The sequence below is a fragment of the Magnolia sinica genome, chromosome 1 (genome assembly GCF_029962835.1).
Source record: "Magnolia sinica isolate HGM2019 chromosome 1, MsV1, whole genome shotgun sequence".
Classification (NCBI taxonomy): Eukaryota; Viridiplantae; Streptophyta; class Magnoliopsida; order Magnoliales; family Magnoliaceae; genus Magnolia; species Magnolia sinica.
In genome coordinates, this window is record NC_080573.1 from 76,200,024 (window position 1) to 76,218,645 (window position 18,622).

General features: G+C 41.1%; 1 protein-coding gene across 1 annotated transcript in view; it reads left to right on the plus strand.

Annotated features, from left to right (window-relative positions):
- Positions 1 to 306: 306 nt before the first annotated feature.
- The window catches only part of LOC131251027 (uncharacterized), a 33,373-nt gene continuing 15,057 nt past the window's right edge, over positions 307 to 18,622 (plus strand). The window contains exon 1 of the mRNA XM_058251484.1: positions 307 to 1,404. Within this exon, the coding sequence (XP_058107467.1) occupies positions 663 to 1,391 (729 nt within the window). The 5' untranslated portion in view covers positions 307 to 662 and the 3' untranslated portion in view covers positions 1,392 to 1,404. The remainder of the gene's footprint in view (positions 1,405 to 18,622) is intronic.

Sequence of the window (18,622 nt, forward strand, 5' to 3'; positions counted from 1 at the left end):
TGTAGTCTGCTGTATTGGTTTAGCACAACTTACACAATGCTATAGTGATTTATGTTTATCTCATTTGGCACCGATCTGTCGGACCATCCAAATTGGTGGATATGTCTCTAGAATAAAAACTGATCAAATAACTAACATTCAATTGGTAACGACTGATCCAAATGTGTGGTTGAAATTAAAATAGTTACTGATCCAAATTCAAATAAATAAAAATCAGATTGTTAGTATTATCTTCTCAGCAATTTCTTGGTTATTCACCGTCCACAGTTGGATCTGCAATTTTGGACGGTCTCCATGGCCTTACAACTATGCCACGTGTACGGTTGGGAATTCAACGCTGATTTATAATTACTATTTTGTGAGTTGTGAGAAACTAATTTACGAGCGTTGCACTTAAAAACATTGCAGAGACGGTTTTTCGTATCTCTTGAATAGGGAGCTTTCCCCTCCTTTTTAAAATGCATTTCCATCTCTTTCGCTCGAAACCAGAAGAAAATCAGTTCCTCCAAAATCTCCATCGAAAACCCTAACTCTCTTTCCCGTCGCCTCCAGATCTATCCCACCGTCAATCTTCCTTCGATTCCCTTGGATATCAGATCCAGACCTCCAAATCCAACCGTCGATCGGCGTTTCCTACGATCGTGATCTCCCGCCACCACCAAATGGCCAAAGAATTCACCGTTCCGCCGGTCATCTTCCCATCAGGCGGTAACCCTGCCGCCGCCGCTGGGGCCCACCAGCGCCGGCATCCGGTGGCCCCGTTCCAGCCTCCCCCAAACCCCTCCCTTCCTTTTATGTCCTTTGACATCGGATCGGCCGCGTCCGCCTCCTTCTCCGCTCCCGCCTATGGTGTGGTGGGCCCCACTTTCGAAGATGAGCTCCCCTTACTTGAGGAGCTCGGCATCAACACCCGCCAAATCTGGCGCAAGACCACCTCCATCCTCAACCCCCTCAGGCTGAATCCCGCCATCCATGAGGACGCCGATCTATCCGGGCCGTTCATCTTCATCACAGCCTTTGGCCTGTTCCAGCTTCTCGCTGGGAAGCTCCACTTCGGCATCATCCTGGGGTGGGTCACAGTGTCGTCCCTCTTTCTGTATGTTGTCTTCAACATGCTTGCGGGCCGCAATGGGAACTTGGATCTCTACCGTTGCTTGAGCCTGGTGGGGTACTGCATGCTGCCGATGGTGATCTTCTCGGCGGCATCACTCTTTGTTCCGGAGGGTGGGTCCGTTGTGTTTGGGATGGCAGCGGTGTTCGTGCTATGGTCGACGCGTGTTTGCACGAGGCTTTTGGTGGAATTGGCCTCCTGCGGGGACGAGCATCGAGGGTTGATTGCATATGCGTGCTGTTTGGTTTACATGCTGTTCTCGCTGCTTGTGATATTCTGATTCAAGGTTGCTGGTAAGGAATGCTTTTGATTCAAGTTTCCCTGATATGAATGCAATTCATATTCTGTTGGTCCGATCTGTTGTAGCATGTTGCATTCTTGGAGGGGTTTACCAGTTGAACGATTGAGATAATGAACTATTATGATACACGTGCAATCTGTACAGCCCATGCGATAATCGAAATCTGTCCAATTAAGTGGGCCACACCCTCGAAGATCCACTTTCTTAAAATTACATTTTATTTTTTTTTGGGGATAATCATGCCTATCTCATTGGTGTATTATTTTCCTGTTACATGCTAACTATTACTGATTTATTTTGTCTAGCACCCCTTTTCTGGTCACCAATTGGATGGTTAAGATTGTCCGACCTGTGCCATTTTTCTGCCATTTCTGGAATTTTTGTTCAGTCTGTGTCATCTCCACAGTTTAGACTTCCCTGTTTTGTTTTGGTTCCTTTGTATTTTTTGCCATTTCATCTATTTTAGTTATGTTTGGATGTTTGTATTACTCATTCAGGTGGATTGTTTCTTACATTGCCTTCATTCATGTGTTATTATTGAGAATATGTTGGGTGGATGGGTGTTATTTAATTACTTGAAGGGAAGTGCAACATGAGTAGTGACGTAGGATGTTTATTTATTTTGAAAGATAAATAAGTTTTATTAAAAGAAGGCGCCAAGATGGGGCACCAACCACAACACAAACTTACAACCCAAGGAGAAAAGAAAAATCACAAGGCTCCGTCGCCTTCATGGAGGAAGCCATTCCCCAACAAAAAGCTTAGCCTTTCTAAAAACCTCAAAGGCCGAGGTGCTCACATTCTGAAACCATCTTCCGTTTCTTCCACCCCACAAAGCCCAAAGAGTAGCCAATAGGGCCAGCTGCTAGCACACCTTTCTTTTCTTCCTGAGCCCAACCCCATGCCATGCCAGAAAGAAGTCCCCAACCCGGTTTCTCCCATGCGACATTAAATAGGCCACACAATCTCTTCCTGATTGCCTAAGCAACGGGCAATGCAAGAAAAGGTAGTCAACTGCTTCCACATATCCCATATACATTGCACATATGTTGGGGATCACCATAGAGCATTTATGAAGGTTGTCGATAGTCAGAACCCTCTTTCTCCCTACAAGCCATGCAAATGCCACTATATTTGGGGGGCTCCGCAGTATCACACATAGGAAGTATAGGTACGCCTCTCTCCTCCCTTCACAGATTGGAACATGTTGTAGAAGGATCGGACCGAGAGGCACCCTAACTTGTCTGCATTCCACACCATTCTCTCTCATTCCTTCATCACTTGAAAGCAACCAACAAATTCCTGAAGCTTCACGAAGTCCTCCAGTTCCTCGTCCAACAAATTCCTACGACATGGAGGGACCAGATAGCAACACTTCCATTAATTGAGAAACACCTGGAGGAGACTCATAATTCTTTCCGCCGCTAGATTAACCAGACACGGGAACACCTCCTACAACGACTTCTCCCCTATCTATACATCTTCCTAAAAGCGAACCTTCTCACCTTTGCCGATAGCATCGTAGCGCTAAACTTGTCCTTTAAGCAAGCAACCAACTTCTACATGCATGAAACCCTACTCTCACCCTCCATCCTCCTTTACAACTTTTTACTCTTCTCCACAAAGATTCTTCCTTTGATCTGAATCTCCACAACCATTTTCCTTGATAGAGGTGTAGTTCATAACCTCCAATTCCTTGATGTTTGGCCTCCCCTCGTAAGGTTTACAGACTTCCTCCCACCTCAAAAGATGAAATTTCTCCTTATCTTCCACACCCTTCCACAAAAGTCATACCTTAGTCTTTCAAACTTGTGCAAGATGGCCTTGGGACACTTAAAGAGAGATAAGAAGTGCCATGGCATATATCGCTAGTTTTATTGAGGTCAATCGACCTCCGAACGATAGGTACCAGCTCTTCTATCTCGATAGCATCTTTTGAATCCTTTCTACTACCTTAATAAATGCATTGCCGGTTTCCAATGCATAAGGTAAGGACCAAGATAAGACAAGGGGAAGGTACCTGCTCTATACCCAAACATTCCAACCATCCTTTCTACTTCCCCCTTAGTCATCCAGATGCCTAGGATCTTGCTCTTTGCACAATTGACTTTTTGACCTGACAACACTTCAAAAAACCTAATTATTTTCTTTAAATTATCCATTGTGGATGCATTTGCGTCACAAAAAAGGAGGTATCATTTGGGAACTGGAGATGGGAAATCGGTGGGCAAGGGCTTGTCACCCTGAAATTGCGAATGAGACCAACTTCTTACACTTTTTTCAACATTCTACCAAGCGACTTGGCCACTGCCAAAAATAGGAAGGGAGAGAGCGGGTGAAGAAGCCTTTAGAGGAGCCATTAACTAGAATAGGGTAGCCAACCTTAAGCACTTCCGTATCTAACCCATACACTTCGATCTGCAACCTAGGCAACCAACATGTAATATAGGAAATCCCAATCGATATGGTCGTATACTTTTTTCTAGGTCCAACTTGCACACAAATCTTTTCACACCTTGTATTGAGTCGCCACATTCATGGGCAATGAGAGCGTATATCCAAAATTTGTCTTCCCTTAAATGAAAGCCTTTTGAACCATTTGAAATGACGCTTGTTAGAATCTTTCGGAACTTGGAGGATAAGGTCTTTACAAGAATTTTATAACACCCCCCCCCCCACAATAAATAAATAAATAAAAAAAATAAAAAATGTTGTCGTTATTGTATCACAAATTGCCATTAATTTGCACTAAGTAATACCATGTCATGATAGTGTTAAAAGATTCTTATCTTTCTCGTCTTTTAAAATTTTTTCCTTAACAACATACACGGACCTCTTAAGAATTTATGTTCATAATACCTTTCTTATTTAAAAGAAGAAGAAGTTATTTTTACCTTTCTTGAATGCGGTAGAATCACATTGGAAAAGTGGTATTTAATTATGTAGATCGAAAAAAAAGGAGATATTTTGATTTCTAACCATCATTCCACAATACATATAAGTCAGCATGATTGTAACCATCCATAAAAACATTCCAGATAAATCATACATCGATTTGGTGTTTCAACCAGTTAAGAAGTAAGAAATCATAAAAAAAAAACCCGTTTAAGAGAATATATATTATTTAATCTTTCTTATAAAGAATACAATAAAATAATTTATCTTTTCTAAATGATTCTTTAATTGTTTCCTTTTTTTTTTGAAAGTTTTTTTTTCCCCTCTAAATGATACCTAAAGCCCCACCAATTTGAAAAAATGAAATCCAAGTGAAGCTTAAAATAGAAGAGAACAAGTATAATTGAAATCGTAAATTGGGATTTGAATCGTAAATCATAGGATTCAAATCATAAAATCGTAAGATTCATATAAAAAGGGATTCAAATCGTAAATTGTGGGATTTTGACAACCCCCCTTGTTGGGCAATCCCAAGTGTAGTACTGCACTGTAGTAATAAACTCGGAAAGACCGAGATCGTTCCACAGGGAATTGGTGAGAACACGATGAAAGGTAACAATTTTCTAGGTTTTTAATCCTACGGAAGAGTAATTAAAAGGGTTTAACAATTAATAAAAGCAACTATAGGATCTTGAAATTCCCAATCAATAGAACTTGAACTTAATTCGTCTTCTCGAGTTGATAACTCAACTAGAACTAGATTCTAATCCGTTCTAATTGGGAAATCACACAGTAAAATCAATCAACAAACATCCAACAATATGAGAATCGAAAATAGATGAACTTGTTATTCAACATGCTTCTTTCCCTTATGATGAAGAGAGACAAGATAAGGTATTACATGCCGATACGACCACTGTAGCGACCGATGGCATTACCGATAAAGTAATTATTGATAGGCCCACCTCTGACATGACGCAACACCTCAAACCGTTGTATATTTCAGCCCATTTGGACAGATGTCCTGTTACTAGGATCCTGGTGGACAATGGAGTTGCGGTGAATTTGTTACCAAAAAGAATGATGGCCAAATTAGGAAAAACTGCGGCCGATCTGATCCCGTTTGAAGTAACCGTCAACAATTTTGTTGGCCATGTTATAAATACGCATGGTGTTTTACTGGTCGACCTTACAGTAGGTACCAAGTCTGTTTTGGCACCTTTCTTTGTAGTTGACACTTCATCAAGCTACAATGTCCTGCTAGGGAGATATTGAATTCATTCTTTTGCGTGCATCCCATCCTCTCTCCATCGGTTCATCATCTTTTAGAATCAGAACAAGGTCGAGATTGTCTTAGCTGATAACAAGCCTTTCTTGGCAACATTAAATGCCAAAGAAGCTTATTATTATGGCGAGGAGATAGGCCCATCAGGTTCACAAGGAAGAAGATGACAGGAAGAGAAAGAGAAACCAAATGATGGGGCTACCATTTGGCCCATCTTATGTGCTCAAAGCCTTTAGCAGCTTCACCCTTTGCCTCCTTCGCCAAACTCTTCCTCTCTCTCAATGAAACTTGTTGGCCCGTGTGCTTCGCTGAGTTGCATTCGACATAGGCCAAACGGCGATCGATGTCCGCGTATTCTGATTCGGCCGATCATTTTTCAGCCTCACTGACTTTAGCACGCCTCTGATAGAAAACTATCTAGACCTTTGTGAACGCAACCAATTCAGTGTTCTCTAGCCAATCGCGATTTAGGTAGAGCCGAATAGTATTGGCTAGATCGGCAAGAAGACGGTCGAGCGAACACTTCAACGTCCGTAGCATTTTTTGATTGAGCTCGTGCTCACGAGTCTAGTGCAGCCTATTCTTCCAAGATGCTTCAGAGTAGGCTGGCAATGCCCTACACTCGGTGCTAAGGGCCGATAGGCGGTTTAGGGCAGTGGTGCAGCGTTCAATTTCTTCGACCTCCTCTGCATACTCATCTCCGAGTCGGCTAAGTTCGGAGAGAGTGTTCAAAATCTCCTGAGGAGCGGCCTCCTCAGGAAGATTGTTGATGTCCCTAAGAAAGGGGAAAGGGATGTCGGTAAAAGGGAGATCGCAAAAAAGATTCTATTCCCTCGTTGAGAATTTCTTCCATTATTTTGATGGAAAGAGCGAAATAATCCACAGGTGCTCGAGTTTTCATGGGAACTCTGGTTTAGGTTGGTTTGTTGAGCAATTTTAAACTCAAGTGTCATTTTATAGACTAGAATTCAGCATTTAATATGCACAAAGAGCGATGCGACGGTTGGGTATCCGAGAATAATACGAACCGTTCCCAGGAAAACCGAGCTTATTCAGGAAGAAGGCCGTTGTCAATATGGCTAAGGTATGGCTTACGAAAAATAGCTAAGTACTAAACACACACTACAAGTTAAGAGTCATATCGTCGCCATACGAAAGTTCCTTTGGCCATTCGAATTCCATTTATAATTGAAATCTATACATTGCTTTGTTGGTCATTGATTGCATTGTTACATAGAGGAAGGAAAGATAGAAATAATAAGCCAAGTCCAAAAGCGCCGATCAAAATAGATTGGGCCGTTAGTTACAAACTGTTGGGATGAAGAAGAGCAGGATGAGGAAGAGGATGGAGGGGATAGGCTGTCGATGAAGAAGATGGTCAAGATTATGAGTGGGGCCTGAGTTCCTCAAATCTCCTCTCAGTCGTAGCTTTTGCTTCCCTCGTCGTGGTTTGCCTCCTCACGCATGAAGAATGTTGACCTGCAAGCGTGGCAGAAGAATGTTTGGCATGAGCGAAAACCTGGCTGAGGGCCGCGTTCTTTTGTTCGGCCGATCTCTTCTAAGTCTCACTGAAGATTGCACGGCCCCGATACAATGTTATCTAGGATCTGATGAATGTGGCCAGCTCCTTACTTTTTGGCTAAACCCAATCTGGGTAAAACAGATGGCTCCGAGCTAAGTCAGCAGTCAAAGTGCTAAGGGAAAGCCTTATCGACCGCAGCATCTCCTTGTTGAAATTACATTCTTGAGTCCAACGTACTATGTTTTGCTAAGCCATCTCCTGACGAACTGGTAGAGTCCTGCATTCAGTGTTAATAGATGACAGGCATAAGAAAAATGTAACAGAGCCATCAAGTTCTCGATATGCAACTGCGTATTCTTCTCCAAGTCGCCGAAGCTTTGAAAGAACCTCCAAAATTGTCTGATTAGACTAGAAATCCGCAGAGAGTTCTGTAGCACCTTGGGTGAAAGGAGATGGATCAGGCGAGAAGGAGTCTAACCCCTCTGAGAGTATTTCCTTCATGATTTTAGTCGCGCCTGAGGAAGGGGATCCATCGGAAATTGAGGTAACAGTGAAGAAGACATTGGATCAAGTGGGCTAGTAAGGCCACTCAGAGCCTAAGTTCCGTTTTTATAGACGAGGCGCAGTAGTGTAGCAATTAATATGCATAGGGGAGTGGTGACGTTTGAGTTTCTCAAGATAAATCCCGTTGTTCCCAGGATCGTTGCGACGTTGCGAAATTAATGGATGTCTTTCAAGAAGTGATGTATCACTATAGCAAGGACATGACAAGCATGGCAAGAATGGCTAAGTACTGAACGCATGTACTGCTATGCAGGGTTCAGGTTTGATTGCTAGCAGCGCTACTTGAGTACATATTATGGTTGAACAAAAAATGATTAATAATACCCTTAATTTATTCAGATGCTAGAATTTATTGCTTTGTTGGTCATCGACCGCATTATTATAGAAGGGAAAACATAAGTAAAAGAGTGGAAGTGGTCGATCAAACTAGATCTTTAAACTTTCAAATTCCTCCAAGAGAGCGTGCATCTCTGCTTCATTCTTCTCCTTGGCAGGACCCCATCGGTTCCCTTCCTTGATAAAGCGTGGGAAGAAATGAAGCAGCTGATCGACACGAACAACAATTGAGTGAACTTCAATCTCGACTGCCCTTTTGGCGGCATGACTTGCCATTGATCGGTTTCGATACAGCAGAATTTGTTCATCTAAGAATTCTAGATCTGCTAGAACCACCATCTCTGCTGTGTAAAAAGCGCTGCCTCGTTCTCGCAATTCATCCATCAGATCGGAGCGATAAGATTGCAACATTCTGAGCATCGTTCGATTGAACTGATGTGCTTGAACACAACGAAACTTGTCATACCAAGCCGGTTCATATTTGCCACTTATATCGGCTGAGTCCTTCACGATGCATCTTGCTGCTCCAGGTAACATGTATTCATCTCACAAAGATAGGGCGACCTTTCATAATGTTCTCCCATGATAGCTAATCGTTTCAGTTTTCCTAGTAGTCCTTTGAGTCGACCATTCAACTCAACCGAAGGATGATGGTCAAGCGAGTAAGAAGCATTAGTGACGAATCTCCTAACATCGGACAACAAAAAGGAGAAAGAAAAATCTTTCAGCCCATCATCGAAGATCTCCTCAAGGAAGGATTCCACATCGGCAATGAGAGAAGGTAACTCGATAGCCATTGGGAGAAATTGAATTCGAAAGGATAATGGTGAAGTCAGGAACTCAATGCCATTTAAATAGTAGGCCCTAGAAGCCCATTTATTCGTAAAAGGCGTGGTGAGAGGGAGTTGCACGTCTTAGTTTGTTTGGAACATGGGCAGTTAAGGCATGGCATTCAGAAGTTACCCACGTTTCATTGAATTTCAAGGAATGGCTCAGGAAAATAATTTCAAGCAGTTATTCTGAGAAACAAAAGTCAGAAAAAGAGTTCAATGGCCATTCATTTACTTAAGGGTTACATCTACAAATCAGAAGATAAGAAGTTCTGCAAGAATGTCCTGGCCATCTCCGCCCGTCCTCTAGCGGTCCACAATGTGGCTTCCCCTTTTACTACTAATTGAAACAATCGGTCGACGTCTTCTATTTGGGAATGCACTGTAGCGGCCAACTTGGAAATCTCATTTGTGGTCTTAAGGTGTTCTGCGCATTTGTCTGTTAGATTCTGTCTCAATGTAATCGGCTCAACCTCTAGAGCCACGATCTTGACTTCTAAGTTCTCAATCTCCGTCTCAGAAGCCTTCACCGCAATATTCGTGGCCGTAAGTTCTCGGGCAATTTCTTGCATATTGGCTTTCTTGAGATTGGCCGCTCATTTTTTTATCTTCAATACGAGCAATAACTGCATTAGCTTGACAATACATGTCAAGTATTCCCTAAAGCTCTAGGAGAGGTGGTATTCTGGATGCTAAAGTCGGATCCGATTGAGACAATACGTATGCCAAATCAACTAATCGGTCGATCTTATTGATCAATTCGGCATCAAAGGATTCAGATAGCCCTTTTTGGAGAAGTTCGTGTAATTTAGACTGTAGACTTTGCAGATTATCATGATGTAGAGGAGATTTTGCCGCAGACATCTCCCTAATGAGAGCCTTCTCAAGCGAGGAAAGAATGACTTCGATGAGAGGAAGATCGACAGAAGCTGGTGCATCATCTCCAGGAACAGTTGTTCAGGAAGATGGAAGAGGAGTTGCATCGACCACTTCTATTTTGGCAGGTGCCACAAGGATCTCGACCGAAACAACTTTAGTTGGCTGCCTAGCGTCGACCGATTGTTGTTCCGCAGTCGTGGGCGAGACTTGTTCAATCACTTCCGCAGAAGTGTCGACGATTGCCTCCTCTTCGGATACGACTCTCTCAGTCTCAACTGATCCTTCAGGTATTGCCATCACATCGGTTGTTGCAGACTCGGCCGGCGTCGGGATTTCCTCGACCATTGTAGGCGATGAAGTGGTGGAATCACAGTCAGCTTGAAAGGTTGGGTGGGGGAGATCGGAATTCTCCGTCATGTGACTGACGCAGATGGGAAAGGAGTTTGTTGTGTACGCTTCGAGTCAGCAACATCAATACTAACTTCGGGCGGTCTGTTAAAGGGAATATCTTCCGTGCCGGTCGTGGTTTCCGAATCCAGAGACACCACTATTGTTGTTACTGGGATGGGATCCTTGAGGACCACATGAGTGATCACCGTTGTGGCTACTATGTCCGTAAATGTTGAGATTGGTGGTAGAATTGTAGCCAACGGGATCACAGGTATTGGCTGCATGTCCTGTCTTTGAGCCACCACCATTTTGGGCGATTCTCGAGTCACTGAAAGGAATCAAAACAAAAATAATGAGTGCGTGAGTAAGAACGTTAATTCAAACAAGGGCACAAGCAAACGATCTCCACCTAAGTTAGATCGAATTGTGTGTCTAACCGGTAGATCCTTGATAGTTTTAGGATTTCTTATTATAGTCGCTAACGGCTGAGCAGAAGTAGGGAATGGTGGTGGCTGAGGGTGATAAGGTTTGAGATATTCCTTAACTGGAAGATCATGATTATTTAACCTTTCTTTACTTGAGTCCATTTGTTCCAGCATTTACTAAAATGGGCTTCTTCATGCCGTTTTATACCTTCATCCATCTCTTGGGAATAATTTGCCATATCAAGGTGAGGCTAGTATTTTGTTTTAAAATATTTTTCAAAGGCTGCTATTACTTCGGACAAAGAAGTATTTGATGGCTTTTAGGTCTTGGCATTGGTTGATGTTTTATTGTCGGGGGAGGTTTGGAAGGAGTTGTGCGCTGGAAAGAAAGAGTAGGAGGTTTTGGAGGAGGACTGATACCTCCCAAGTCGGAAATTTTCTTTGGAGCCATCCATTGCGGTCGAGCGGCCGTAAGAATATCGAGATGTTCTTGGGTAATCTACGAGACTTCTGGGAAAGGAGCTTTGGTCGTTGGAATGGAAGGAGTGGCAGCTTACCTCGTCTTCACTCTCAATGTTCTTTTTGCAGTAATGGTTAGCGGTGTTGGGGCACTTCTTTTCTTGCTTTCTACTAGACCTAGCTGGGAGCAGAATTGGGACGAAAGTTCTGTGGCACTTCTTTTCTTGCTTTCCACTAGACCTAGCTGGGAGCAGAATTGGGATGAAAGTTTTGTGGCACTTCGACCGCCCAAGAATTTAACATATCAGCGATCCCACCACTCTACGAAAGTACTCATCACTTCAGGAGACTCTGGATAGGTTGGGATCTGCAGGGTAACCGCTTCCTTGCGATAAGAATTGCCAAGAGATGTATAAGGCTTCTCATCGGTGACTATTAAACGATTGCAAGGCGGTTGGTTGTATGTTGTGTGAGTAAGAGGACATGGGATGTACTACACTAGGCCCAATTGACGAGCAAACAAGGAAGGGTGATATTGCTCAACCCCTACTTTCGTGTTTTTGCCTTTTTCGATTATACCATTGAAAGCCAAGTCATGACCAATGACGTAACAGACCCAAGCTTAATGCAGTTGACCAGCCGAGTTATTCGCTGGTCATTTAGGTCCGCAAGCCTTTTTCTCTGCAAAGGGCATAAAGGACATTATCTTAAGATTTGTCGAGAGAGAAGAATCCTATGAGTTATTCGCTGACCGTATTGTTCTCCAGGGAAGTGTGGAGGTTTCGATCGCCATTGGAAGAAAATGATTGGCTGGAATGCTGCTGATCGAAGAGATGAGATCAAAAGTATGTTACAAACCACATCTGTACAAGCCATATCGGTCCTCCTGCTGAGTATAATCCTTTATTGTTAACCACATAAAGACCTCTGTGCAGATGACCTAGGACGAATGGTGCTAGGGCTACTCGATGCCCTTGAACAAGGCACTCAGCCAAAGTAACATATTCGGTCGTGACCTGTTGGGCGTTGACGCACAATAAGTGATGATAGATCCAGAAGAGAAGGCGAGGTGTTCGATTTCTTTGACCGGTCCCTCGAACTTGCTGTAGACATTCATGAAATTGGTCTATCCTTTGGCGGTCTTGTTGGGAGAGTTTTTGCGTTGTCTTGTTTTGGCCTTTGCATGATACATCATCCCAAAGGGCAAAAGTTCAGTCAGATGGCATGTCTTTAATGGTGATGCTCATCGGACCGCAACCAAACATGAAAGTGTTGGTGGAAGTGCTCCAGAATGGCAATAGAGCAAGAAGGAGAATGTGTTGGGCAAGTATTTTGAGAGTGATAGTTTGATGCACCCGTAAATACCAAGCTCTTTCCATAGATCTTCGTATTGGGCCGATACTTTGGTAAACCAATCTTCCCACCCTGGAAGTGGTTTCGGCCACAATCTTGGTGTTTTTAACGTGTTGGTAGCATTAGGAGTGGTCCAGATCTGATGAGAATGTTATCTTCCGGACAGATTGGGAAGAATGGGTCCAAGGGTTGCAACGCTTCAGCTAAGATTTGTGGAGAAAATGAAGGGCCACGGCAGAAAGTGTCTTCATATGTTGGAGATTTGAAGATTATTCCCTTTGAACACTTTCCGGCGAACAAATCCATTATCGCCATTATGTCCTTTTGATCAAAGGAAGGATCGGATGATGAGGAAGCCATTATTAAGAGATAAAGAGTAGCGGAGATTTCAGAAGAGATGGGTTGTAAAGAGAGAAGGATTCTGGAAGCGTGGTGAATTTGAATGCAAGATTGCGTGTATATATATATAAGCGAATGGAAAGCAACATTAATTATGAAATCATGCCTATTTCGACAGAACGACTCTTTAAGAGGCGTGTTAGCTCGAGACTCATTCAACACCTCGAATCGACGCAACTGGGACTGACGATAACGGTCGAAGGCGGTTGACATTTGGGTAACATGTGTGGGCATTTATGATAGCATTAGTGAAACCTCAAACGTCGCTGTCACTTTCTTTGAAAGGACAATGACGAGGAGGGCAATGTTTGTACCCTATCCGGCCGAGGTTTGTTTTGACCAATCAGGACAGAGTATGTGTAGAGAGCGCATATTATGGTTAGAAGATTTCCTGCAGATATGTACAGTTGCATCTCGAGGAAGGGATTACAATGTATCAATTATATTAAAGTGGCTGATATGAATGTGACCGAGTCCAAGTAAATAAGTTACGGTTGGTTGACAGTCAAAATATATATTGTTGTCAGCTAATTGGTTAAAGAAAGATTCAAAGGAAACAAATCGTGGGAAGCATCTGGAAATAGAGTAATGGTGAAACAGTTATGATAACCATCAGAACGTGGGAAGGATCTAGAGCTATGGATTAGAGTTATAAATAGAAGATCAAAGCAAGCATGAAAATTCGTCTCATACCAACCAAACTAATCAAACCCAAAATTTATCTTTTAATTGTCTTTCAATTATCTCGTCAGATTTACGTTCCGTAGTGTAATTGTCTACTTTCTTTAGCAAGTACATTACTTTTCCTAGTATAATCATTTACTTTCCGCAATTGTTATTTTCATTCCTTTGTGTAATTCATAGCGTTAATCCAGTAGTTGATAATTATAGTCGTCATGGGAACTTCATCCCATCATTGGCAGAGCATCCTTCAGAAGCTAATAGTGGCCGACTGTAAGGTATTCTCTTTTATTCTATTTAATTTATATTGAAAAGTCCTTTCGTACGGAAGACAAATGAGTTACCCATCATCAGAGGACGAACCCCAACCTTTGACTATCGCCCGATCAATTTACACATTGAGTGAGTGGCTGAATAGGCGACTGATCTCCTCAGATCTCGGTCATACTCGATCTGCCTACTTCGGTGCTCAGGGTCATTGTTGTTCGGTTCGAATTGGAACCGCAATCCCAATTTTGGCACGCCCGCACGCCACTCGTGCTGGAAAGGGCTTTCATGTTAACATTGATAATCCATTGGAATATATAGATCTACCAAAGCTTAAACCAAAACTTGCCTTACAATTCAACACTTTCTTCCTCTAGCTTTTGATTTCTCCATCGATGGCTTTCACTTTATTATCCTCTATTTTTTTTTTTTCCTGTCCATACAAACCTTCTTTTCTCTTTTTTACATACCCAACTTTCTTTTCATGGACACTTAAATAGGTAGCCCTTTTTTGATTTTTTTTTTTTTTCCTGAACATAATGAAAAAATTCCCAGGCTTGGTTCCTAGCATTCTCAATAATCATCAAATTAACAATTCGGTATTAAACTCTAATGTGTAAATTCGATGTGAAATGTGAAAAATTCATGACTTAATCAATGTTTACAAAATTTCCAATTAAGAATCAATAAAGAGAACTCAATTTTGAAATCTACTAAGTAACTAGACTGGGCTTAAAAATTTCTCAACACTAGGTACATTATCATTCCAATCATTAGATTATCTTCAAAATCTCTTGAATTTACAAAAATCAAGTTTCTAAAAAAATGAAAATTTTTAAAAATTTCAGCTCAAAAGTTCTCAATTCAACAAAATTTGAAGATTTTTCCAATGGAAAGGAAACCCCACCCCCAACCTAAATTCTTCATTGTCTTCAATGTATGAACTATATTCAATGTAAATAACATGAGAGCAACAGAATAAAGAGTGGATGAAAAAGTACCTGAAGGGCAACAAATACGGAATGCGAACTTCATCCATTGGTGTTTCAACAACTAAAAACAAAACAAACAAAACAACCTACTTTACTAATGAAACTAATTCTTAAGAAAACAAGGGAAATGGATCTCCATAAGACTAGAAGATCAATCTTGGTAGACAAGATCTTCCAGAGGCATGGACATGTCCTTTGAAGAAAAATTTTCTACAAACTGTTTTAATCTCTTGCCATTTACTTTGAAAACATTATTGTTTTTACGATTCTCTATCTCGACAGCCCCATGAGGATAAAAACTTCTAACAATAAAAGGGCCGGTCCATCGGGATTTCAATTTACCTAGAAAAATATGTATTCTCAAATTATACAAGAGGACTTTCTGTTGTGGCTCAAAATTCTTCCTAAAGATATTTTTATCATGGAATATCTTAATCCCTTCCTTGTATATCCGATTATTCTCATATGCTTCATTCCGGATCTCCTCCAACTCATTCAGTTGGAGTTTGCGCAACGAGCTAGCCTTGTCTAAATTGAAATTGAACATCTTGATAGCCTAATATGCTTTATGTTCCAACTATACAGGCAATTGACAAGCTTTCCCATAGACAAGTCTATAAGGTGACATACTAATAGGGGATTTAAAAGCTGTATGGTAAGCCCATAATGTATCGGTTAGTTGAAGAGACCAATCCTTGCGATTAGGATTTACTATTTTTTCCAATATACATTTAATTGCCCTATTCGAAATCTCGGCTTGGCCACTTGTTTGTGGATGATAGGGGGTACTCACTTTATGTGTAATGCCATATTTCTTCATTAAAGCTTCAAAAGGCCGATTACAAAAGTGAGAGCCTCCATCACTTATGATGGCTCTGGGTGTACCAAATCTAGACAATGTTTTCTTTCAGAAATTATAGAACCGTTCGGTGGTCATTGGTTCTACAAGGGATAGCCTCTACCCATTTTGAAACATAATCAATGGCTAGAAGTATGTAGAGGTATCCAAAGGACGAGGGAAATTGTCCCATGAAATCAATGCCCTGACAATCGAATACTTCAACAATCAGTATTGGGTTCAAGGGCATCATATTTTTACAAGACATCTCCCGTAGCTTATAGCATTGCTTGCATGATTTCAAAATACATGGGTGTCCTTAAACGTGATAGTCGAGTAAAAATCACATTGCAAAATTTTTGTAGTGGTTTTTCTTGCTGAAAAATGTCTACCACATGCATAGGAATGACAAAAGGAGATTACACTAGATTATTTGTTATCCGGCATTCATCTCTTAATGATTTGGTTTGGGCAATATTTAAAAAGATACGGATCATTCCAGAAAAAGTTTCTTACCTCGGTGAAAAATCTTCTTTTTACCTTGTGTAGTCCATTGAGTAGGTATCGCACCTTTAGCAAGATAATTTGCAATATGAACATACGAAGGTAGAGAAGAAATTGAAAATAGTCGTTCATTGGGAAACTTGTCCTTAATAGGTGTTGTCTTCATGGAATCGGAAAGAGCAAGGCGAGCGAGATGGTCAGTCACTACGTTCTCTACTTCCTTCTTATCACATATCTCTATATCAAATTCTTGGAGTAGAATGATCCATCTCAAGAGATGGGCTTAGCATCCTTCTTTGCAAGAAGGTACTTGAGTGCTGCATGATCAGTAAAGATTATGATTTTGAACCCAAATAAGTATGACCTAAACTTGTCCAAAGCGAACACTACGGCTAAGAGTTCATTTTCCATGGTGGAATAATTCACTTGGACCGCTTATACCTTCCTCAACTCCATGGCCTCAACATTTCGGGTAAGACTCGCAATCTTAGCATTAACATCATCCTCTTCCTTAATGATGTATATTCCCCCTTTCTCTTTAGGCGTAAGTTTGGGATTACTTGATTTGTTGGTGGTGTCCTATGATTGTGTGTTTTCAGCCAACCTATCAAAGTAATCCCATGTCTCTTCGGGGTCTTTGGTCATCAACTCCCCATTACACATCATTTCCACAAATTGGCACATATTTGAGTTCAGTTCATTATCAAAGAAACTAATTACTCGCCAAATGTCATAACCATTGTGTGGACATGCGAGTAAGAGCTCCTTGAATCTCTCCCAATGGTGGAAAAATGTCTCATCTTCCTTTTGGGAGAAATTCATGATGACACGCCTTAAAGTGTTGGTTTTATGAACTAGGAAGAACTTTTTAAGAAACTCCCTGGTCATCTTAGCCAATGTGCTTATCGAGCGCGGTCTCAATGAATGATGTAATGACTTGGTTCACTTCTTTAGAGAAGGGAAATTAACTTAAGTCGAATTACTTCTTGGGAGACGTTATTGTAATGCAAGGTTGCTATGATCTCATTGAATTTCTTATGATGTAGATATGGACTTTCCGGATCAAGTCCATGAAATTTAGGAAGGAGTTGGGTCACTCTTGGTTTGAAATCTAGATTACCTACATTAACCGGAAAAATCATGCAAGACGGTGGGTTGTTCTTGCTGGTTGTAGGTAATCTCTTAAGGTTTTGATCGAAGGAACATGGTGTGTCTCGTTCTTGTCATGCATCGTCCTAGCTGGTGGTGTGTCAAGTTCAACATCAACATTCTCATCAAAGTGTGGCTTTTGCTCAGCTGTGTTTGGGGCATTCTCAGCCATGGTTTGGGATGGTTCAAGAGCATTAGGTATTTTTGAACTCTACGGTGAATGGAGAGCTCGTTGACTAAACCTCCTTTGCTTAGAAGTCATTGTGTATGATCCCTTATCCACTTGGGCATGAACCACGCACAAAAAAACTAAGTTTTAAACCTAAACCTAAGAAATAAATCCTACAACGAAGAATTCAATTTTAAAGTAATTAGGCTAACTAGAAAGCAATTAGGAAATCTAGAAAACAACTAAAAGAAGAGAGGAATGAAGTTACCAGTTGAGAAGAACTAGGATTAGAGAATTTTGTAAAACAGAAACAAAAACTGTTAGTGTTCTAGAATAATGAGAAAAAATCCTGCGAAAACCTAACTACTAACCTAAACCTAAGTATTTTCAACGCAATTCCCCGACAATGGCACCAAAAAACTCGTTGGGCAATCCCAAGTGTAGGACTGCACCGTAGTAATAAACTCGACAAGACCGAGGTTGTTCCACAGGGAATTGGTGAGAACACAATGAAAGCTAATAGTTTTTTGGGTTTTTAATCCAGCGGAAAAGTAATTAAAAGGGTTTAACAATTAATAAAAGCAACGAAGGATTCAGGAATCCCCAATCAATAGAACTTGAACTTAATTCGTCTTCTCGAGTCGATAACTAGAATTGGATTCTAATATGTTCTAATCGGAAAATCACACAATACAATCAATTAACAAACATCCAACAATATAAGAATTGAAAACAGGTTGATCTCTCATGAAAATCTAGGTAATCAATTGCAGGAAATCAAAAGCATCTATTGTACCCAGAGTTACAATAAATCAATCGATTTTACAGAGTGATTCCTTCTCCAATCTAGGAATTCAATCACATCCAATCACAATGCAATGTGAAAACCAAATGACTTTCATAAAAAAAACGAATTGAATATCAATTAACTGTCAAAAGGTTCATCCCTTGGCCTTAGCTAAGAGATTCGCCTAGCATGATTAACATCTTAGAAGAAAAGTAAAAGAGAACAAAAAACAAACTAGAACCGAGGTTTCAATGGAAGAACGATGCTTGGAAAAGCTTTGATCCTATCTCACCATTCTAAACCCTAATTTGATACCTAAACACGTTCTATGAACCTTTATTTATAAGATTTACAAGCCATCTTATGCACCACCTCACAAAAATCACAAATCGGCTTTGAATTATGTAGCTGCGCACATCATTGATCGATCGATCGATTGAGCGCATCGCTCGAGAAGTCCTAAAACTATCCAGCAATAACTTTTTG